Genomic DNA, 24,010 nt, shown 5'->3' with positions numbered 1-24,010 from the left:
ACTACTTCAAATTGACAGCTTTTCAGGGGTTGAATTGAATTTCTTGTGTTCTAAGAGACAGACCCAAAGAGTAATACTATAGTTCTTTATAAAGTAAACCAAGATTAAGGCTTGAATTGAGATAGTTAGCATCACCAATCTGGTATTTTAGTGGTTATAATCCTTGTTAGGAATTTACAAACTAAAAGTAGTACTTATTTTTATACTTAGTTTGTTATGTTTGTTTTATTAATAATAGTAGGAATAAGTATCTTCTATTTTTCTCTTTTAAAAAATCTGGCAGATGTTAATTTCGAAATTGGAGAAAAACAAAGCAATGAAGTCTGAAGATAAAGCAGAAATAATGAAAACTTTAGAGGTTTTGACAAAAAATATTACCAAGTTGAAAGATGAGGTCAAAGCTACTTCTCCTGGACGCTGTCTTCCAAAAAGTATAAAAACCAAGACTCAGGTATTTTTATTTATGTTGTTTTTCAAATTACTTCTTTAAAAAAAACATTAAAAACACTACATTGTTTAAAGTTCTTTTCCTTTTAGATTATATCCTTTGCTTAAAATCTGGCCATTGTATGCTACGATTTCTTCTCTTCCTTCATTAATTAATAAGTAAATAAACACAAACAAGTAAACTCTACTAATCTTTTGAATTCTGTGGATTACAGTGGGAAAGTTAGTAATTAGGAAAATAGTTATGGATAATCCTGAAAAGGTAACTTGAAGACAAAATGATAATAGTTACTTAAATGCTTGACTGAGGATTTTGAGCTTTATTTTATAAGGTGTTTGTTGTATAAAACATTAACAAACAGAGAAGTAACATTCTGACCACACTTTACAGAATGTATTTATTGAACCAGGGGAAAATTTATTAGATAACAAATAAGTGAGCAAGTTAATTTCAGTTGATAATAAGTGCTTAAGAAACAAACAAACCAGTGTTATATTTAATATTTATACTTGGTGTGTGTGTACATGTATAAAATCATTAGTTCCTATTGAAATTTCTGATTCTAATCCAACATAATGGGGTTCTTCCTTTCTTCATTTCCTTATTTTATCTCCCTGTTCCCATATGATAACTTGGTTTCCACTATCGTCAACACAGCATTCATTTATTTGCTCAGTCCTGTAATACATTCCAAATAGTCTCATAATTGTTACAACAATACCACTTCAAACAACTAACTATACAATTTAGAATTTATTTTCATTCTTTATAACCTCACAATATATTTCCTAAAGGTATTGAATCAGAACTGTGGCGTAGGATTACTTTTTCTTTTTGCGTGGTTATATTACTAATTTGAAAAAGTTGGGTGTATTTCTGTATGTATTATTCAGTTTTGGATCCCCCTCATTCTTGCTGATTTAATTTTATTTTTTGAATATGTGAAACATTAACATGACTCAAAGTTAAACTATGAAAAGGTATATATAGAAGACCTTTCCCCTTTGATTCCTGACACTATTCCCTACTCTTCCCTCCTTGGTGTGTGTGTGTGCATTGATTCTTTTCTACATAAAAGCATACTATATATTGCTTGTTAATACTGTGGTATTTTGCTTTTCTTTCAGTTATTTCCTGAAAATTACTTAATATCAGCCCATTAAAATCCCAGGGTTTTTTAAATAGAAAGTGAATTATAGGGAAATCAGTGGGAATAGGAACAAGTTAGGCAGCTAGCAGTATTGTAGACTAGAGGTGATTGATGGCTTGGACTAGGATGGTAGGACTGATGATAGAAAAGAAATGTACAGATTAAATGGGAATGTGTAAAAGTTTTTTGTAAAATGTTTTGTTTAAATGCAGGATATTAATTGTCACCAAAAATATTAATTACTATTTTCTAGATGCAGAAAGAATTACTTGACACAGAGCTGGATTTATATAAGAAGATGCAAGCTGGAGAAGAAGTCACTGAACTTAGGAGAAAATATACAGAATTACAGCTGGAAGTATGTTTCATCATAACTACACAGTGTGCTAAAGAGGAGTGAATGTAGTTATGGTGGTTAATTTGAAAACACAATTCCCTCATTCTAGTCAATAATTGTGGGCAGTCTCTGGCATACACATATTGGGAGTTGATATAGGAAAGAGGGAAGAAGTTAACAAAATTTTCAGAGCTAGTAGAGAAATCTGTTATATAATAAGTGAGGGGTGGCAACAGTTCTACCTATGTACCTGAGTCCTTCCACTTCTATTGAATTTTATTACTTTTCTAGTTTTGGTTTTCAGGCATTCTTTCAGAGATACCCTATGCACAAATAGGTTTATAATATTAAGTTCTACAGATTAGAATTCTAGTGGTAGAACTATATCAAAAACATGCTTAAGTTTTGCCTATAGGTGGTGCTGTGGATGTTTATAAAAGAGAAAATAAACTACTTTCTTAATAGTCATATGATTATATAAGAAAAATAAAGTGAAATTGATTTCTGTGTATGAGAATTTTTAACATTTAGCAAAATGATGTTTAAAAATCAGAATTACATTTTAAGTATGGAGATGTTAATGTCATTAATTGGTACTTGTCTATATTTATTGTTTAATGTCACAATTTAATTTTATGTTTTTGATCATTACTTTTGCTTAATCTGAGAATAATACTTTTGCCCAAATTTGTTAGCAACTTGATCATCTTTTTCTGACACAGTACAAATCTGTGTTGGGTACTGGCATCCAGGTATCAAAGACTTAATATTTAGCAGCCACTGTGTTTGTCTTAAGGTGCTGTCTTATCTAGCAGTCATAGGAAGCCATAAGATGATGTCCTAAACTTGCACACTTTTCATTCTCTGGAAACTTGATATGGTCACCTGTGTGTCCTGCCCAAAATAACAGGTTTTAGAGAAGATAGATTTCTTTATGTTAATATAGAAATTGTGTTTTCTCCATTCTAGAGATTTGATGCCTGTGTTGGTGGGATTTTAAAAACCAAATTATCATTTCAAAAGTTTTGCTCATAATTTTAGTAAATAAACAGTAGTAATATCAGTATTTTTCTAGGTATGTTTTTATTGATTTCAGAGAGAGGAAGGGAGAGCTAGAAACATCAATGATGAGAGATGTGCCTCTTGCACACCCCCAACTGGGGATTGAGCCCAAAACCCAGGCATGTGCCCTGACTGGGCATTGAACCTTGACCTCATTGAACCTCCACCTCCTGGTTCATGGGTTGATGCTCAACCACTGAGCCATACCAGCCAGTATATTATCAGTATTTTTTAAAACTCTTTATTGTTGAAAGTATTACATATGTTCCCTTTCTTCCACTGCTGGTCCCTTCTAGGTCCTCCCCCCCCCCCCCCCCCCGGCCCAGGCCTTCACCACTATTGTTTGTGTCCATGGGTTATGCATGTATATGCATACAAATTCTTTGGTTAATCTCTTCCTACCCACCCCTGCCTTTGCTCTGAGATTTTACAGTCTGTTCGATGCTTCTGTGTCTCTGTATCTATTTTTTTCATTAGTTTATTTTCTTCATTAGATTTCAAATATGAGTGAGATCATGTGATACTTGTATCAGTATTTTTATTAGTCTGTGTCAGGGGTCCTCAAACTTTTTAAACAGGTGGCCAGTTCACTGTCCCTCAGACCGTTGGAGGGCTGGACTATAGTTTAAAAAAAAAACTATGAACAAATTCCTATGCACACTGCACATATCTTATTTTGAAGTAAAAAAACAAAACGGGAACAAATACAATATTTGTATTTGCATGTGGCCCGCGGGCCGTAGTTTGAGGACCCCTGGTCTATGTTTTAGTTCATATGCTGACATAGCTAAACACTGAATAATATTTTCTGTGTTTTTTAAAAAATATATTTTATTGATTTTTTTACAGAGAGGAAGGGAGAGGGATAGAGAGAAACATCAATCAGCTGCCTCCTGCACACCCCATACTGGGGATGTGCCCGCAACCAAGGTACATGCCCTTGACTGGAATTGAACCTGGGACCCTTCAGTCCGCAGGCCAACGCTCTATCCTCTGAGCCAAACCAGTTAGGGCTGTTTTGTTTCATATAATGGCTAAACTAGTTTGCAGTTAGTATATGCGGTAATTCAGTGTTTCCGAGAGTGTGGTCATTCACTGCATCAATTCCATTTTTTGTTAAAAGATATTAGTGAAAAAAACTCCAAGGCCAAATAAATTTGGAAAAGGTTATATTAAACATGATTTTTCGCTGTTGGGTTTTTTAGAGGCTATTTTAATTTGTAAATCTCCAAAAAGACATTAAATATTCAGTATTCCTTAAACTTATTTGTTCAAGGACTCACTTTTTCATGGAGCACTTTGTTCTTCAGAATACACTTTTGTATATGCTGCTCTATTATTAACATTAATCCTTGATCTTTGAAGATTATTTGGATTTTGGATTATTTTAGCTAATGTTAAGATTTACTGTCTTAAGGTGAAAAACTGAAATATTTATACTTGCAGAGATTTGGCAATGGTCCGTTCTTGACATTTCCATTTGAATCCTCAGACTCAACAAGTTCAAAATTGTGCTTACTTTGCCCCTAAACTCCATCTGCACAATTACCCAAACCAAAAATCTGAGCATCTTCATTGACTCCTTCCTTTCCTTCAGTAATTACATCCAATTAATTACCATGTTTTCTATGTTACTTCCAAATATGTTTTAAATCTGTTTGCTTCTTTATCTCCATTGCCACCACTCTACACCAGCTCTCTTCAGTAGCTGGGATTACAACTGACTGGTAGACTACTGACTGGTATCCAGGCTTGTTCTCTTCTTCCTTCTCCTCTGTTCTTAAGACTCTAGCCAGAATAATATTTTACACCCTGATTTGATTACATCACTCTACTACTCTGCTTTAAATACATATTTTTAAAGATAATTCTTGTGTTGTAAAAACAACATGTTTTCATTGATATTTAGACAGAGGGGAGGGTGGAGAGGGAGGGAGGAAGGGAGAGAGAGAGAGAGAGAGAGAGAGAGAGAGAGAGAGAGAGAGAGAGAGAGAAGCATAGAGAAAGAGAGAGAGAGAGAAACATTGATCAGTTGCCTTCTGCGTGCTCCCTACTGAGGATCAAGCCCCCAGCCTGGGCATTTGCCCCAACTGGGAATTGAACCAGCAACCTCTTGGTTCATAGGATGATGCTCAACCAATTAAGCCACACCTACCAGGACTCTGCTTTAAATATTTTATTTTATTTTCATGGCTCTTGGGATAAAATTCAAAATCCCTAATGTGGTCCTTTAAAGTTATTCATGATTGGGCTCTGCCTAGTTCCCCAGCCTCATCTCCATCTCATGTGGTCCAGCTGCACTAGATTTTATTTGTTCTTTGAAGTACTATGTTCCTTTCAGCTTTGGTTCCTTTGTTCAAGCTATAACTCCCACCCCTTACTTGGGTCTTGCTTGTTCTTTGTTCTTTCTTTGATTCATTGAACAAATATTAAGTATCTACAATCTGCCAGCTACTAATATACATGCAGGGGATAAAGTAGAGAATGAAACTGGGGGAGGGGAGATACTCATGAAACTTTGTTCTTTTTTTTTTTTTTTTTAGTCACTTCATTAATATATAATAATAAACTTAGTTGCTTAATATCTTTTTACCCCTCTATGATTTGAGTTTCATGAGGATAAGGACTTGTACATAGGAAGTATTCATTAAATATTTGTGGAATGAAAGAATGGTGTGCTCTTCATATAGACTGATGTGGTGAAATATAAGTTACTATGCAACATTGGTTGTATAATGTTACTGTAAGTGATTAAAGTGATGAATTCAAGATAACTACCTACTGAAGTGAACAGGAAAACAAATAGAAACACTGTATTTGAAAGTCACAAATGAGAAAATACATTTATTGTATATGTAGGTATTTTATATCTATGTATTAAACTGACTTCTAAATTAACACTTTACACTGTATTATTTGGAAATCAAGAATTAGTAGCCTTTTTCTGATGTCTTGGAGAGTAAGAACTTAGTAGAAAAAAGCACATTTGATAATTTCAAAACATTGCTTAAATTAATGTTATTTTGTTTTCTAAATTTATTAGCTACATAAATTTGCTTACACTTTAAAAACTAAAATTTCAACTTAAAATTTTGAGATTTTTTCTTAGGGCATTATTTGAATATGATGTCAAATTATATAAAAGTTTGACTCACCTGACAAAGTATAACACTTGGCTTGTGTTAGTTATTGTGGTCTTTAACTTGTGTCTAATTTCCTCTAGGCTGCCAAACGAGGGATTCTTTCATCTGGTCGGGGCAGAGGAATTCATTCAAGAGGTCGAGGTGCAGCACATGGCAGAGGCAGGGGTCGGGGCCGAGGTCGAGGTCGAGGTCGAGGTGTACCTGGTCATGCTGTGGTAGATCACCGTCCAAGGGCATTGGAGATTTCTGCATTTACAGAGAGTGATAGAGAAGATCTTCTTCCTCATTTTGCGGTACTTTCTTACTGAGCAACAAAGCAAATATAATCATTGTTGGGGATAATAGATATATTAAAGGGGAAATTATGAAAATGACATGAGTAATTTAAACCCATTAATTTGACCAGAGTTTGATTACTTTATAAGTCTTATTAATTATTTAAAAAATAAGCTGTAGGGGTTTTTTTGTTTGTTTAATTATCTGGAAGATATGTTGCAATTCTTACACTTAGTGAGCCTTGAGGTATTGTGAAATGAGTGATTTAAACTATTGCTGTAGAGAGGGAAATCCTGTAGTTTATTTTCATTTGATACTTTTAAGGAAAAATTTAACATGTTGCTCGAGTCATCCAGATTTTTAAAATTAAGATGGAATTTTATGTGTTAATACTGTATTTTAGGTCTAGCCAACCTAGAAAGGAAACTGCTACTGGTCCCAGTAGATAAAAATTATAGCTTAAAACTTATAAGCACTTCTTTTTTGGGGAAGTGTTATTCTGAGTGCCTTATATAACTCACTATGTTTTTTTTTTTTTTTTTTTTTTTTTTAAATATATTTTATTGAATTTTTACAGAGAAGAAGGGAGAGGGATAGAGAGCCGGAAACATCGATGAGAGAGATCGATCAGCTGCCTCCTGCACGCCCCCCAGTAGGGATGTGCCCGCAACCAAGGTACATGCCCCTGACCGGAATCGAACCTGGGACCCTTGAGTCCGCAGGCCGACGCTCTATCCACTGAGCCAAACCGGTTCGGCCAACTCACTATGTTTTGAATTATCTTGACAGCTCTAAAAGATAGGTACCTTTATTGTGCCTCATTTTAGAGATGAGGAAAATGAAGCATGAAGAGATTAAGTAATTTATTTACACAGCTTTTAACTGACAGAACTTGGATCTGACTGATTCTAAAGTTCATTCTCTTTACAGAATTTTTCTGTATAGGTGCATGTGCATTTAATGAAATCGTGTTTATAATTTTATTTTTGTGTAAGAAAGAAGGAAGGTATTAGTAATGATATATAAAGGACTAGAATTTTTTTAAAAATCCTTACCTAAGGATATTTTTTCCATTGATTTTTAAAGAGAGTAGAAGGGAGATAGAGTAAGGAGGGAGAGAGAAAGAGAGAGCGTGAGGGAGACAGAAACATCAATGTGTGAGTAGGAAACATACCAACCGGTTGCCTCCTGCACATGCCCCAGTTGGGGCTGGGGATCGAACCTGCAACCCAGGTATGTGCCCTTGACCATGAGTTAAACCCCCAACCTTCAGTGCGTAGGCCAACACTTTACTCATGAGCAACACCGGCTGGGCCGTGGACTAGAATTTTATATGATAAAAGTTGCTGTTTGTAAGAAAGTCTTCCTTCACTTGTAAAAAATCCAACATACGAAACAAGCATAATTTCATATGTTTAGCTTTCAAATGTCTGAAAAGGTAGTGTGTGTGGTCTACAGGAGTCTGTAGTAAGAGTGAAATCAGGATCAAAAGATATGGATGCTTATCCTTGTAATTTACTTAATTACTTGGGGGGGGGGGATTACTTAAATTCTCTTAATCTTTTTCACCCCCATCTTTAAATTGGGCATGATACTAAAAAAACACAAAAACCCCAAAACACTAAGAATATTCTGAGGATTAAATATTCTGCTTTAGAAAGAATTTAACATATTCTGGAATGAAAATAATGAGTATAAAAGGAAAGACAATAAGGAAGCTCAGTTTTGGTCATTGTTTCCTTTATTTAAAGAATAGTTCAATGAAGTATAAGTTTCCTTAATTTTAGAAAGTGTAAAATTATAAATTGTTATTTGGAAGATAGGACCACCCTCTATCTTACAATATTAACTGCTAAAATGAATTATTCACCATTTTTTCTGTTAATAACCATGAATTGTTATGTATTTTGGGTTATATGATATTTAACAATTTACAAAACCACTAGGATTTTGGATATTTCAAAATATTTATTTGGAGGAAATACTTGTTTTTAATTTAAAGCAATATGGTGAAATTGAAGATTGTCAGATTGATGACTCTTCACTTCATGCAGTAATTACATTCAAGACAAGAGCAGAAGCTGAAGCAGTAAGTATTGTAAATAATCTGATTTACTGAAAATTCAGATTTAAATATTTTATAAATCTTGCTTTTAAGTTTTAATATAAATGAATTTTTTAAACTTACTACATAACTACACTTTGAGAATAGATAGAACATATCAGTAGAATTCATGGCCACAAAAAAATGTCATCGATATATATAAAAGGCAAATATGGAAAGTGTCTCCTCGGGTGTTCAATCCGGAGACCCGGAGTTTGATCACTTGCTATAATGTGTGCTGAACACCAGGGGGTGGAGCGGAATGAAGGAAGGGCCCCAGCTGGCAGCCAGAAGGCGCTGATAACCCCTGATTGCCAGCCAGGCCTAGGGACCCTACTGGTGCATGAATTTTGTGCACCAGTCCTCTAGTATGTAACATGTTATAATTAGAATACATAGAAACCAAGTTGAATGTCAAGTTATATTGTTTCAAGACGTCAGGAATTCTGTTTCTTTTTTTTCACTCCACTTTCCATTATCCTTTTTCTGAGATGGCCTAGAATGAAGTCTTCTTTGTCAGACTGAGATATAATTTTCATCGCTGCCCTTCTTAATCATCCTTCATCTGCTGCTGCTTAATACCTTTTGACTGAACCCTAAAGAAGTTTCCATAATCAGTATATGCCCAACTAAACCTCTACAACTTTTTGCCCAAGACATGATACCAAGTTCTAGCTTTTAGGGTCCTTTTAGTACAGTTGTCTTAAACTATTTTGAATTGTCTTTCCAATGAAAGACCAGAAGTATATGCAACCTTGTCTTTCTTCTGGGTTTAAAAGATTAAAAGAGAAAAATGGGTATGAGATGTGGGGAATTTATAGGAACCTTACGTATTTTTTGTTCAGACTTGTAGAGAAATAGATGCACCATTTTGTCCTTAGAAAAAATGCATTAAATGTTCTAAACAGTTAATTTAATGTGAATGAATTATTGGATGGTTTTCAGAAGTTTTAAGTTGATTGTGGTCTAAATAAGTTTTAAAATACCTTCTAAATATTGATTCATCCTTTTTGTAGTAAATATTCCCTGCCAGCAAAATGGTACATTGTTGGGGCTTATCAGATGGGGGTTGCTCTTGGGGCATTGTACTCAATAAAAGATTGTGGGTCTGATAAGTAGCAGAAAAGTGTTCAGCTGAGCCTGTAATAACCTAGTTTCTAGGTACTGGGGTGGGGATTCCTTATCATAGAGTTCTATTTTTATAAATCTAGTTCTTTTTTTTTTAATTAAATCTTTATTATTTAGATTATTACAGTTGTCCCTCTTTTTTCCCCCATAGCTTCCCTCCACCCGGTTCTCACCTCACCTTCTGCCCTTAACCCTCTCCCCCCACTGTCCTCATCCATAGGTGTACGATTTTTGTCCACTCTCTTCCTGCACCCCCCCACATCTCTTCCCCCCCGAGAATTGTTAGTCCACTCCCTTTCTATGCCCCTTATTCTGTTATATTCACAGGTTTATTCTGTTCATCAGATTTTTTATTCACTTGATTTTTAGGTTCATTTGTTGATAGATATGTGCTTGTTGTTCATAATTTTTATCTTTACCTTTTTCTTCTTCTTCCTCTTCTTAAAGAATATCTTTCAGCATTTCATATAATACTGATTTGGTGGTGATGAACTCCTTTAGCTTTTTCTTATCTGTGAAGCTCTTTATCTGACCTTTAATTCTACATGATAGCTTTTCTGGGTAGAGTAATCTTGGTTGTAGGTTCTTGCTATTCATCTCTTTGAATATTTCTTGCCACTCCCTTCTGGCCTGCATAGTTTCTGTTGAGAAATCAGCTGGCAATCTCATGGGTACTCCCTTGTAGGTAACTAACTGTTTTTCTCTTGCTGCTTTTAAGATTCTCTCTTTGTCTTTAGCCCTTGGCATTTTAATTATGATGTGTCTTGGTGTGGTCCTCTTTGGATTCCTTTTGTTTGGGGTTCTCTGCGCTTCCTGGACTTGTAAGTCTATTTCTTTCACCAGGTAGGGGAAGTTTTCTGTCATTATTTCTTCAAATAGGTTTTCAATATCTCTCTCTCTTCTTCTGGCACCCCTATAATTTGGATGTTGGTTTGCTTGAAGTTGTCCCAGAGGCTCCTTACACTATCTTCATATTTTTGTATGCTTTTTTCTTTTTGCTTTTCCGGTTGGGTGTTTTTTACTTCTTTGTATTTCAAGTCTTTGACTTGATTCTTTGGTTCCTCTAGTCTGCTGTTGGGAGTTTGTATAATATTCTTTATTTCAGTCAGTGTATGCTTAATTTCTATTTCGTCCCTTTTCATATCCTCGAAGGTCTCATTAGATTTTTTGAGGGTCTCACTAGATTTATTGAGGGTCTCACTAAATTTATCGGCAATTTCTAGAATATTCTTGAAAACCTTATAACCGTGGTTTTGAACTCTATATCCAGTAGTTTGCTTTCCTCCATTTCTGTTATTTGTGACCTGTTTCTTTGTCTCTGCATTTTGGCTGCCTCCCTGTGTTAATAGGGTGGCTTTGTGTGCTGTGTGTCCTATAGGGCCCAGTGGCTCAGCCTCCCCAATTACCTGAGTTGGACACTCTTGGTGCACCCCTTTGTGGGCTGTGTGCACAGTCTTGTTGTAGTTAAGCCTTAATTGTAGTTGGTATCACTGGGAGGAATTGACCTGCAGACCAATTGGCTGTGAGAATCAGCTGTGTCTATGGTGGGAGAACTTCTGTGCTGAAGACACCCTTCTGGGGCAAGACTTGCTTCAGTGGGGCTTTGGTGCTCTCTGAGTCTGCCCCCTGAGTGTGTCCCTTATGGATCTGAGGAGTTGTAATCTGGATGGTCCCACTCTGAACAATGGGTACACTGGCACTTGGATCTCTAAGGAGGTGCTAATTTAGCCTCTGCCTGAGGCTACCCAGCAGGAGCTACGGAGAGATCTGCTGATTCTTCTTCTTTGTTTGGGGTTTGGAGGTGCCCAGATGAGGCCCAGCTGTGAAGCAATGCAAGCTGCTTGGGGCTTTGGGACTTCTTTTGGGTTCTGGGTCTCTCTGACCCAGCTGTAGTTTGTTAGGTAATTTTAGATTGCAAAGGGCCAGGTTATTCATATGCAAAAGCCTCTGTGCACAGCTTGGGTGGGGGCGTGGGGTTTCAGGGAATCAACAGGTCTGGGCAAACAGCTATGGCTGATCCTCAGTCTTGCCCTAAGAGGCTCTAGTAATCACTGCAAGCACCTGTGAGAGAAAGCCGCCCTCGAGTTCCACCCGCTGCCAGACAGTCCAGTTTCTCCCCGTATGAGTCTAGGTCCCCAGAGACTCGCCCGGAACTGGAGTTCAGAGCCATGGGGAGCTTGAGACTCCCTCCTGATTGAAAAAGACAGCCGTGTCCTCAGTTGCGAGCCCTTTCCGCGTGCGCCTCCGTACCTCTGCACTTTACTTTTGCACCTCCTCTGAGTCTCAGTGTGTTTTTCTCTTTCCTTCTAGTTGTAGAATTTCCACTCAGCCAGCCTTCCTGTGGTTCTGGATGATGTCCGTTTTGTCTTTTAGTTGTATTTTTGAAGTGGTTGTGCGAGGCAGCAATTTCCGGTGTTTACCTATGCCGCCATCTTGGTTTCTCCTCTATAAATCTAGTTTTGAGAGAGCTTGTTTGGAGGTTCTAGCAGGGGAGCACAGCTACTCGTATACCCTTGACCGAAGACCGGTCCTCTCCTCGGGGGGGAAGGTTGTCCTCTTCGACCGAGCGCGCAGCTTCGGGATGGACGCACATGGATCGATGAAGGAGGAGGGGGACACCCGCCTAGCCAGCCAGATCAGCCGAATCAACCCTGGTGATCAATGGGGTGACAGATGTCGCAGCCAGATCGCCCTCACATCCTATAAATCTAGTTTTGAGCAATCTTTTATTTAATGATCTTCCATTAAATAATGGCTTCAGTTATAATTTTCAATGTAATATTAGATAAGTAGCTGAGTTCTATTTGCTTTCTAGGAAGTAGTCACAGATAGTTATTGTACAGATGGTTACAATAATGTATTACCAAGTTTGTGGATTTAGTAATAATTTAAAAAATACATACTACTTTTTTCTGCTTATGTGGCTGAGGGCGGTTGTGGGGAAAGACCTAATTTTGGGAAGTTTTGCCCTTGCTAAGACTTTTGACATCTGCCTTTTTTCTTGAGTCTTGATTTTTCCATCTTGGATATCTGTGTGTGTGTGTGTGTGTGTGTGTGTGTGTGTGTGTGTGTGCGCGCGCGCGCGCGCGCCCTGGTGAATTGAAAAGATCAGGGATTAATGTATAAGAAAGACTTTAGCACTGAATAAGTGACAAAATAACCTAGGTTAAGTTAGATCTAATGAGAGTTACCTTTTCAGGGTAAATACTATTGCTGTGAAAACATTTAGAATTAAGATATAGAAGTTGTTAAACCATAAACTATTCCTTAAGCCAGCGGTTCTCAACCTGTGGGTTGCGACCCCTTTGGGGGTCGAACGACCCTTTCACAGGGGTCGCCTAAGACCATCGGAAAACACATATATAATTACATACTGTTTTTGTGATTAATCACTATGCTTTAATTATGTTCAATTTGTAACAATGAAATTGCGGGTCACCACAACATGAGGAACTGTATTAAAGGATCGTGGCATTAGGGAGGTTGAGAACCACTGCCTTAAGCCATAAAATTTCTTTAAATTTTGTAACATTCTATTTTAAAAGAGACTAGAAAATTAAGTTGAAGTTTTATCTTATACAGGCAGAGTATAGGCTAAAGAAGTGGTTTTTTAAAGATCTGGATTTCAGTAAACATTAGGCTTAGTAATTTAAAAATTAGTTTGTTTGACATAAGGATGCTAATCTTTAATTTTGTCAAGGAAGAATGCTTAAAAAGTACAAAAGATTGCATTTATCATCACCATCATTGTGTAAAATAAGGAAATTTAATACCAAAATGTAGATAAAGTAAAGATAAAGGATAGGCTTTCTCAAGAAACTTGTCAACCTTTGCTAATATTTATTCATTTTTCTTATTTTCTAAACTCTTATTGTAGATTTATGAATGAATGTCTCTTTACGTTCTATAATCAATAGATGCATAGTATTTCAAAGTGAAAGTACAAGAATAAGGTAATTGAGACATCTGTATATATAAAAGCCTAAGCGACCGGAACGACGGTCACTATGACATCCACTGACCACCAGGGGCCAGATGCTCAACACAGGAGCTGCCTCCAGGTGGTCAGTGCGCGCCCACAGCCAACTTCCCCTGGCCAGCCAACCTCCCATGGTCCCTCCCCCAGGCCCTGATCACTTGATCGGGGCCAGCCCTCAGGTTGGGACGGGGAACCGGGTATGGGTGGTGGCAGATGTGGCCCCTTTCCCAGGGAGGCCAAGGGCCGGCTTCCTCCTTGTGGCTGGCGGCCAACCTCCTGTGCCCCATCCCTCCGCCTTGCTGGTAGGCCTTGATCAGCCTGCTGCCCGCCCGCCCTCCCGCTTTAGTGGTAGCACGGCAGCAAGGGAAGGGGGGGGGAGGCGGGGACTCATATGGTGGCGGGGGGCCTGTGATGGCACTGTTGGCATCTGGTGTCCATTCCTTCCGCACCTGGTCTGGCCACAGTCGCCTCCTCTCCAGCCTGCCCCTGATCGGCCTGGCCCCAATCGGCCCTGATCACTAACCAGGCCCAGGGACCCCACCCATGCACAAATTTCGTGCACTGGGCCTCTAGTTCAAATATAACAACTTGAAAAGGGAGAAATTTTCCCTAGGAAAAAAGATAAAAATATTTTAAGGAATAATAATATAAACAGAACACTTTTAGCTTTAGTCTAAGATAGTTATAATTTGATTTAGTTAGTTAGAAGATGGTTCCTGCTGTTGTATTTTCTATTTTCCTATCACCACCCTATTTCCTAAAGTTGGATAAGTACCGAAACAGGATAGAAAAACGTAGTTTCTTCTCATGACTGATGAGAATGTTATTTTTCCTACTTTGAATTATTCCTATACCTCTGTAAGATACAAGGATCCAATTTTAGTAAAGGAACAGTTAAGTTCCTATTTTATAAGAATCAGTTCTAAACACAAAGAGGTGTATAACTTTTTATATCAAAAGGAAAGTGAATCTTGTTCTACGAGTGCATTTTCTCACACCCATGCCTCAAACTGTTTTCAACAGATTATCTTGTGTTTCTCTCCTTAAAGTTACTGTTTTACTCTTTATTTAATCATACAGTTTGGCATTGTGTGGTGTGGTAAGGTAGCTTCAAAGAAATTTTTCTCTAGAGAATGGTGAGGATTTACTAATTCAAAACTTACAAAGTTACCTAGAACAATGCCTGGGGACATAGTAAACCTTCTTAATTCTGGCTATAATGTTAGCTATTATTAATATCACTATGGGTTTCTTTTCAGAATGAGAAATGATTGGAAACTGAATAGAGACAAGAAAGAGTAAATTACTTCAAAATTCTCATTCTTTAGACCTGAAGGTAGAAATATAAAATTGTGTTCATAAAAGATAGTGCAACATAAGCAGTTAGCAGTTGATTGGGCTGACTGAATAAATACTAAATTAATAGCAAGAACAATATATGTAAGTGGATTCAATTAAGAGAAATCAAATCATGTGTATAGAAGAACCTTTTGTGTGTGTGTTACTGATTTACTTAACAGTTACTAAGTACTGCCATATGATGGGCAGTGTGCTATCAGAATTAGTAAATCTGTCTAAAACTTGTTGGAAAGTGGCCATGGGTTTGAACTCAGGAGTTAAAGGAATGAAAGAATTCTTTCCCTGTAAGTTCTAAAAAATTAGAATTTACTTTCTTTTTAAATTTGTGGTCCTTTAATGTAACTCCTGCATAAACATTGTATACTGTGGTTATTACAAACATTAATAAACTTGGTTTTAGCCTTCTTTTAAAAATTAGCTTTAATCATATGGTACGTAAGGTACTCTAGGATAGGATTGCAGCTTTAACTCTTATGACCTTAGGTCAGTTTTCCCACACTGTTTTTACAGAACACTGATTCTACAAGAGCTTCCCTAACAAAGAATTCTTTTGTCAGATAAGTTTGTGAAAAGCTGCATTTTGTATATTTTATTTAGATTCACAACCTAAGTTGACTTGTAAAGGCAGAAGGTAAACACTTCTGTTTAATTTTGTTTAACCCCATTTTTTTCAAAATGTTAATTATTTCCAGAACCATTTTCGAAGTAAGATATTGAATCTATCACATACTGGTAACTACTTTCCAGACTTTTTTCTTCCTCCATCATTTGTCAGATCTTAGGCTTTTTTTCCTTCTGTGCTGTGTATGACTGCAAACTTTGACGATGTGCAAGAATAAATAGGCAAAGGGCTAGAGCAAGCCTATGAATAAAATGCTTGAGTTTTTAAATATAGTTTTTCTTTACATTTCATAATGTGAAAATTAGAGAGACTTGTGAAATGAACCCCCATATACTCATCATAAACCTTTAATGAGTACCCACTTGCAGCCCATCTTATTTTGTCTATATCTCACCCACTATAATCCTCCTTGTCTTTATTTTAGAGCTACTGTCAGTCATCATATCATTTCACCTGTAAACATTTTAGTGTGTCTCTCAATGTTAGAATCTTAAAAAAATAAAACACAATACTCTTACTAGACCTAAAAAATGATTGATATTTCCTAGGCATTATTAAATACCCAGTTAAGGTTTACATTTCCCTGGTTTTCTTAAAATTTTTTTACTCATTTAAGGATCCAAAATAAGATTTATATTTTGAGATAGCTTGATTGGTATTATACCATCATAACTTATAGCTTGAAACATATTATGGATATTGGTCCATTGTTCTCAGTTATTTATGTACTAGAGGCCCAGTGCACGAAATTCGTGCACTTGAGCTGGGGGTTCCCCAGCCTGGCCTGTGCCCTCTCACAGTGCGGGAGCCCCGTGATGGATCTCCCCAAAGAGGTAGGCCCGCCCTGCCCACCCATCTGGGGCTCCTCGATGGATTGCCCCAAAGAGGTAGGCCGGAGCCGGTGGTCTTGCCTCTGCACCACACGGAGCCGCTTGACCCTGCTTCCGCGGCTCTGCGTGGAGCCGCAGGAACCCGCCTCCGGGCCACACACACAGCGTCAAGTCCCCGCCTACCCATGCACCTTGCTGCCCACGCAGCCCTGCACATCCTTGCACACCCACTGCACACGCTGCCTCCTGGTGATGGATTGTTATGGCGTGAGGTCATCATGGTGTGAGGGTGTGATGACCACATAGTCTTTTATTAGTATAGATTATCCCATTTTTGTGGCCAGTATACAAGTTTGTTAACAGTCCTTTTGACAGGATCCTGATGGTGTTTTTGCTTTCTGGTATGAAAAGTGTTTTGAGTTCATCTTATACATTTTCTCTTCAAGACCTGAAAGCTGGCCATTTCTCTGAGGAGCTCTGATTGTTTTTACAGAGCAAAGGTTTTTTGAAACCACAGTATAAGTACTACAGATGCTTATTACTACTGCGTACATTACAGTCACTAATTCTTTTCAGTGATCGTAGCTGGGAGTGAAAAAAATATACGTACATTCATACACACATGTACACATATACTTATACACATATTCACATATACCCTGTACAAATAAAATAAATTCAAAGCAACTACTGATATGTTCCATTTAATTCTCAACTTTAGGAGTTTTATGCACACATGCATATACACACATATATGTATACATAGAGAGGTAGGTAGGTAGGAAGAAAGAAAGCCTTTACTAATACTTGTAAATTAATTCTGGATTATAAGGGTTTTACTTAATCTTAGGGGTCTTCATAGCTCTATCTTCTTTTTTCATGCTGAAAACTCAACATTTCACTGACACCAACATAATTAGTTATGTGCTCTATATGTAAGTCTGAAAATAAAAATGCCACCTTTACCACAAATAATATAATTTCTGGGAATAAAAGTTTAATATTCTGAGTTCCTTTTTCCTTATAGTATACTAGAGGCCCAGTGCATGAAATTTGTGCATTCAGGGGGTCCCTCAGCCCGCTCTGCACCCTCTCACAGTCCGGGAGTCCTTGGAGGATGTCCGACTGAGTGGGCCTAAGCTGGCAGTTGAACATCCTTAGCGCTGCCACAAAGGTGGGAGAGGCTCCTGCTACCACCGCTGCGCTCGCCAGCCTTGAGCCCAGTTTCTGGCTGAGCAACGCTCCCCCTGTGGGAATGCACTGACCACCAGGGGGCAGCTCCTGCATTGAGCATCTGCCCCCTGGTGGTCAGTGCGTGTTATAGTGACTGGTTGTTCTGCCATTCGGTTGATTTGCATATTAGCCTTTTTTATATATAATGTAATAGTTACAGCTTGAAAAATTACAAATTGTTTCTGGACTTAAATCTCATATATAAGTACTTTAAAAATTTTTAGTTATATGACATTGTGAGGAGGCCATGGACTAAAAACTCCTGAGCTGCATTTTATTAGACATGGAATCCTATAGATTTGTCACAAATTTATATGTGCAAATTTAAAATTTATACTTGGGGACTTTAATGTCACACAACTCATGGTCAGATGTCATTGAACGTGTAATTGTTTCTACATTTCACATTGTACTGTACTTTGAGATTGTGCTATAAATCTTTCGTGACTATGAGTTATTTTGGTATGTTGCTTACATTGATTTATGTTAGTTCATGTTACTTTAATTTGAATCCACTATTTCCAAAGCAGCCAGTTAATGCAGCAAGTATTTAGACTTTACTATTTACTAATAAGTTTTATATGCAATTCTGGAAGCTTTGTAGAAACTACTTTATAGAAAAGTTCCGTATTTTTCCTTCATTGAGATATTTATATTTTATAATAGTGATATATCAATTTGTGATCATGTGACATAATATAAAAATAATGTGATAATTGATGCATGCAAAATTATTTTAATTCTATTAAAAATTTCTAGTTTATAGTTACTATATATGTCATTTATAAGAATTAAAATGCAGAAAAATACATTTAGCCTGTTGATTCTAACTTAGACTTTGATTCAGGATCTTGAAGTACTTTGAGACTATTGCCTTAAATGGCAATTATTATATTGTAAACATGTAGACATAGTTTTTCTAGTCAAATAATGGCGAGTACTGAATTAGCTCTGATCAATTGTGAGAAATTGTTCTTGTTTTCTTTTTAAAGGAATTTCCAATTCCTAGGCTAATTTTAGAAATAACCATATAAAGCAAATTATTATAAGTAGTAAATAGTTATTCAGTAAATAACCACAAATCAAATTAATAGACAGCTGTCTTCACTGTGTTTAGGTGAGTTAATTTAAATATTAGGTGCTATAGTATTTTTTTCTTCAGAAATTATTAATGTTCTATATTCTAATGTTCTTAATTATTTTAGGCTGCAGTTCATGGAGCTCGTTTCAAAGGGCAGGATCTAAAACTGGCATGGAATAAACCAATAACTAATATTTCAGCTGTTGAAACAGAAGAAGTTGAACCTGATGAAGAGGAAGTATGTTTGTTTTTTTCACTTGGTTTTGCCCTTAAATGTTCACATTTTTATATAAATTGTGATTTTATGGCTGTGATTTTTAACATAAAACTTTTATTCCTGAGCCATATTTCAGGCAGGGGATATCAGATAAATGCAGACAACTTTAAATTTTCTGGATTAATGAAATCTGTGGATTGCTAATCCAAAAAGAATATATGCAAATCACACACACACACACACACACACACACACACACACTCAATTTTCATTTATTCTTAAAAGAATAATTATTTGTTAGATTTTTTATCCATAGGAAATCTTGTAATATTTCAAGTTTTAAAGTATATATTCTCAATTGCTTTATTAACATTTCAGGTACTTTTTATTTTAATTCATATTGTTTTAGTTCACTAGAATGAATGCCTGGTATATGGTAGATACTGTGATAGGCATAAAAATGAATAAGACACGGTCCCTATCATCAAGGAGCTTATAAACTGGAAAGGGGGGTGGTGCTGACAGACACATAAGAAACAAATTATAATAAAAGGCAGACTGATATGCTGAATAAAGATTTGAACAATATGCTGTTGGAATCCAAAGGAAAGAGTGATTATTTCTGTCCATAAGAATCTTGAAGGAGTTGGTGACCTTTGAACTGAACCTTAAGTGATAATAAAACTTTCCATAAACCAAGAGCTTGGACGGGGAATATAGTTGAGAGGCATATTTGAGCAGAGGGATAATTGTAGAGACTACATTTTTCTTGGGTAACAGTAGTTAGTCTGAGACTTGTGAGCATAAAGACCAGTGAGCCCTTTGAACAACCCCAGACTTAAAAATAAGCAACTCTATTTGTTTAATCATGAAATAGGCTGTAGGAGAAAGTTGAGGAAGTTAAAAAATAAAGATAAGGTAGGGACACTAAACAAACACATGTTTTATCTCTGTTAGCTTATCAGTGTCACTTCATTTTGTTTGAAGAGCATTCAAGGCTGTTAACACATATCCATAGTCAAATGCAAGAATAAATTGTGTGTTTTGAAACTCATATACATGATTTGTCATTTTATATTTTAGATTATACCTTTGTCCTTCCATGAGTTTGAATTGAATGGGGAGAAAAGCAGGAGAGCTCCTGGTATTAGGTATTTTGAAAAGCAGTCTGAGAAGCTTTTATGAAAGGAATGGAGAAAAGGAATGCTATAAAGAAAATGTTTGTTTACGTACAGTAGAAAATCTGGATAGACTTTTATACAACTTATTGGTTGATTTAGTGTCCAGCATTAGGGTAAGTCAGAGAAGACTTACTGATGTTTTCTTTAAAAAAAAGATAATAAACAATGTTTTGTAGGTATAGAGAAGATAGCATTATTTGGTAAAGAGAGGCAGGAGAAAAAGCATGTACAAAGGCTTACTTTGATAATTCTTTAGTGCCTGTTTGATGCAAGCAATAGAATAGATACTGTAGAGAAAGCATTGAGTCAGTAAAGGTTGCTTTTTATTTCTTGAATGTCCTAGCTATAGCAATACCTTTTGTATTCGACTCTGTTGAGAGAAATCAGTATTTAAAAGTGTCACCTTTTTTCTTTTCTTTTTTTTTGGGTAAATTCCTAAATGCATTTTAACCTAAAGTTTCAGGAAGAGTCTATGGTGGATGACTCATTACTTCAAGATGATGATGAAGAAGAAGAGGACAATGAATCTCGTTCTTGGAGAAGATGATTTGACTGATCATTGATCTGCACATGCTAGAACTCTACCTGTGTTTCATTAGTATTATCTAATGTACTTTTACATATTTGTAAAAACAATTTTTGGTAAATGTGATGAAGATGGATTTCACAAATAGAAGAAAACTACCTTCTGATCCTGTATTTTGAAAGATTGATGTTTGCATTTTATTTCAGTAAACAATTGCTAAAGACATCACACTAGAAACATGCAATGTTTTTATTACATACTTCTACTGAACAATACAGAATTCTTCGGGTTCTTTGTAATTTAATGAATAGGTCTGAAAACTTATGACCAATACTTGTAATAATTTAGAGAAATTTGTTTTATCCAAATAAGGAATGAATTTGCATTTAAAATCTTAATGAATGTTTTCAAAAATGAATAGATAACATAGTACTCTAACTAAAGTCTCCAAGTATGTATTCATAATATTACATAGTAGTATGCTTAGGCTTTACTATGTATTAGCCTTTTGTTGGACTTGTGTATGTATTTTACCATATGGGTTTCAATGATAATGGTGTATGACTGCTTTGCATATGACTCTCCTTATGCATTCAGATGTTTAAAATAAAGTGGAATGGTCTTTTAAAAAGAAAAGAAAAGAAAAAAAAAAGCAATGACAAAAAAAAAAAAAAAAAAACAACACCACACAACCAAGACGATGTTCTTTGATTTAAAAAAAAAAAAAAAAGATAAAAAGAAAGAAAAAAAAAAGTTAAAATAGACCATTCCTGATGGTGATCTACCCTTTCCCCCAATTATCACAAAAGGAGCTATAATCACTAACTTATTTTTAGTAATAATGGTTACTGATACCTTTATAATAATGTACAATCCAATGTTTAAAATTTATACCACTTCAGTTTGGTTTGATCCTATAAATTTTCAACAGATGTCTTAAAATTTAAAAGCAGGCTGATTAGTTTGGAACCAGACTTCAAGTAGAGCTAACATTTGGTGAATAAGAAAACCATCACATTACATTTTGGATGTATGAAAGAAAACTTGACCATTTGAAGATGTATGAATAAAGAAATGTACTATAGATACTACTTTAGGAAAACAGTTTGGTAAGTGTTTCAGTCTGATATTTTAAGTGTGCGTTTCCTATATTTGTATAAAAATACTTGACATTTACAACATTGTGATTTTTAAGTGGATTTCTCTGGCAAGTGAACATGATCACTTAAAGTTGATACAGGATATAAATGCATTCTTTGTAGAATGAAGGGGTGGGAGGATACATATTTATATTTTTAAATTCATCATTTTGTTTAAAAGTATTTCTGCCCCTCCTGAGATTATAGTGATTATATTAAAAGTCACATCAAAAACATCACTTTCTTTTCATACTGTGGTCCTCACAATCACAAACTGTAATTCCACCACCCACACTCTTCTACCAGTGGAGTGACTAGTGGATTTTTTCCACACTTAGGGTTAAAGTTATATAATGTTCTTGATGGTAATACTATTTCATAGGAATGTTTTGACTTGCAATTAGTGCATATGTTTATATTTAAAATTTCAAAGTCAGATTTCTTTTGTCCAAATAGTGACTTCACTCAAAAACTTCTTCTTAGAACTATACTTCTAAACTATACTTCTTCAAAAACTATACTTAGATCTAAGATAGATTTTTGTGTAGTCTCTTCTATGTTGACTATATACTATTCTGATTTGTTAGGTAAGTTTGTTTTCTTTTCTTTTTAGTAGTCGTGAAAGGTGCCAAATTGGCAGAGGCTCACGTTTCTTCTTTTTACACCAAACAGGTATTATAAAGAAAAAAAATATTTCAAAGGCCAGTTAAATCTCCATGCTGATTTTTGGCTTTATAATTTGATTAGTAAATTTTAGCCTGATATTTTAAAAATTACTGTAAAATCCCTTATTATGTAACTGAAATTACCTATTATTTAAATTCACAAATAGGTAATTACTCTTCCTAGTTTTACATTCTCTAGTAACCTAAAATTAAAATGTTTTAAGCCATTTTGCTGTGAATGAATCAGAAGACAAGTATATATCAGTTTGGTCCAGAAGTATGGGGATTAAATATTAGCAACATTCATTAGATTCACAATTATATTTTTAGCAATGATTTTAATTGTAAATATTACTTAGATTTTCATTGCTATTGAGTTTTTAAAATTAATATGTTTATAAGTACTAGTAGTCTACATCTACATCTAAGTACTTTCATCTATTCTCATTCAAAACTTAAGCTATCCCTTTAAATCAGCTGTTAAATTTCCATTTTACAGATAAGGAAATTTGGAATAATAGAGATGGAATGACTTCTCCAAAGTCACTGCTAGTCATGGAAAGTCACTGCTAGAATTGAATGCACTCATTCTGATTTCAGTGCCAGCTATAGTTTTTTAAAAACTATATTGCTACCTCCTTTCTAATTGATTGAGCATGAAATCGTGTGCAATAAATGTGTAGTTCTTGCACAATATTAGTGGACTTCTTGGTCATTAGCCAGTTCATAACTTTACCCTCCCTTTTAATACAGCGCTTTGTTCATATCTCTGTTACAAGTACTTATATTGCAATATAATTTATCTGGTTTATATGTCTGTCTTCCCCATTAGATTACAAGCTCCTCTAGGAAGGGGACCATGTCTTATTCATCTTTTTATCTCTAGTGATTATCACAAAGCCTGGCTCATAGTGGGCACTAAGATGTTTGTTGGATGAATTAATGAATGAATGCACATTTGAATCTCCAATAATGGAGTGACAATTACCTCCCTTGTCAATTCTTATCAATTTTTTAAAATATCTCCTGAAGCTCTTCTCAGTCATTGGTACCGTTTTGCTAAAAAATTGCTACAGTTAGGTATTGCACCACTGGGGTTACAAATGCTGATGGAGGAATACACAGGTAGTCTGGAATTTCCATAAACTAAGCCATTAATATTTTTAGAGAGTTAAATGTTGTAGTCAGTTTCAGAAGTAAAATGGCCTTTTGGTTTCTATTAGTATGTAAGAACAGAAATGGCAAGGGTCACTAATCTAGTCCATCCCACTGTTTTTTATATCTAGTCCATTCCCTAGTTTAGAGTACTGGAAAAGGGTTAAGAGATTTAGCTTTTGGTCCCAGCTCTATAACTCACTCTGTGGCCTTAGATAAGTCTCTTAACTTATCCAGGGCAGTTTCCTTGTCTGTAAAATGAAAGTGGTTGGACTAGATGATCTCTAAGTTACCTTTCACATTTATAGCTTCCCTGGTGTATTATTAGCGTTTAATCTAAAACAATTTAATATATCTATACCAATTCTACATACT

The 24,010-nt window shown here is 35.8% G+C and overlaps 1 protein-coding gene across 15 annotated transcripts in view; it reads left to right on the top strand.

The window, feature by feature from the left end:
- The window catches only part of RBM26 (RNA binding motif protein 26), a 132,130-nt gene that overhangs the window by 102,821 nt on the left and 5,299 nt on the right, over positions 1–24,010 (top strand). For 14 of the 15 annotated variants that reach the window (XM_059684928.1, XM_059684923.1, XM_059684927.1 and 11 more), the window contains 6 exons: positions 284–451; positions 1,852–1,956; positions 6,221–6,433; positions 8,419–8,505; positions 18,877–18,990; positions 20,608–21,436. In XM_059684928.1, the coding sequence (XP_059540911.1) occupies positions 284–451; positions 1,852–1,956; positions 6,221–6,433; positions 8,419–8,505; positions 18,877–18,990; positions 20,608–20,697 (777 nt within the window). In that variant the 3' untranslated portion in view covers positions 20,698–21,436. Of the gene's footprint in view, positions 1–283; positions 452–1,851; positions 1,957–6,220; positions 6,434–8,418; positions 8,506–18,876; positions 18,991–20,607; positions 21,437–24,010 lie in introns of those variants that run through there. The other variant, XM_059684930.1, reaches the window with a different exon arrangement.

This window comes from Myotis daubentonii, chromosome 2, assembly GCF_963259705.1.
Source record: "Myotis daubentonii chromosome 2, mMyoDau2.1, whole genome shotgun sequence".
Classification (NCBI taxonomy): Eukaryota; Metazoa; Chordata; class Mammalia; order Chiroptera; family Vespertilionidae; genus Myotis; species Myotis daubentonii.
Note: the sequence above shows the minus strand (reverse complement) of the source record. Positions and strands in the feature narration are given on the sequence as shown.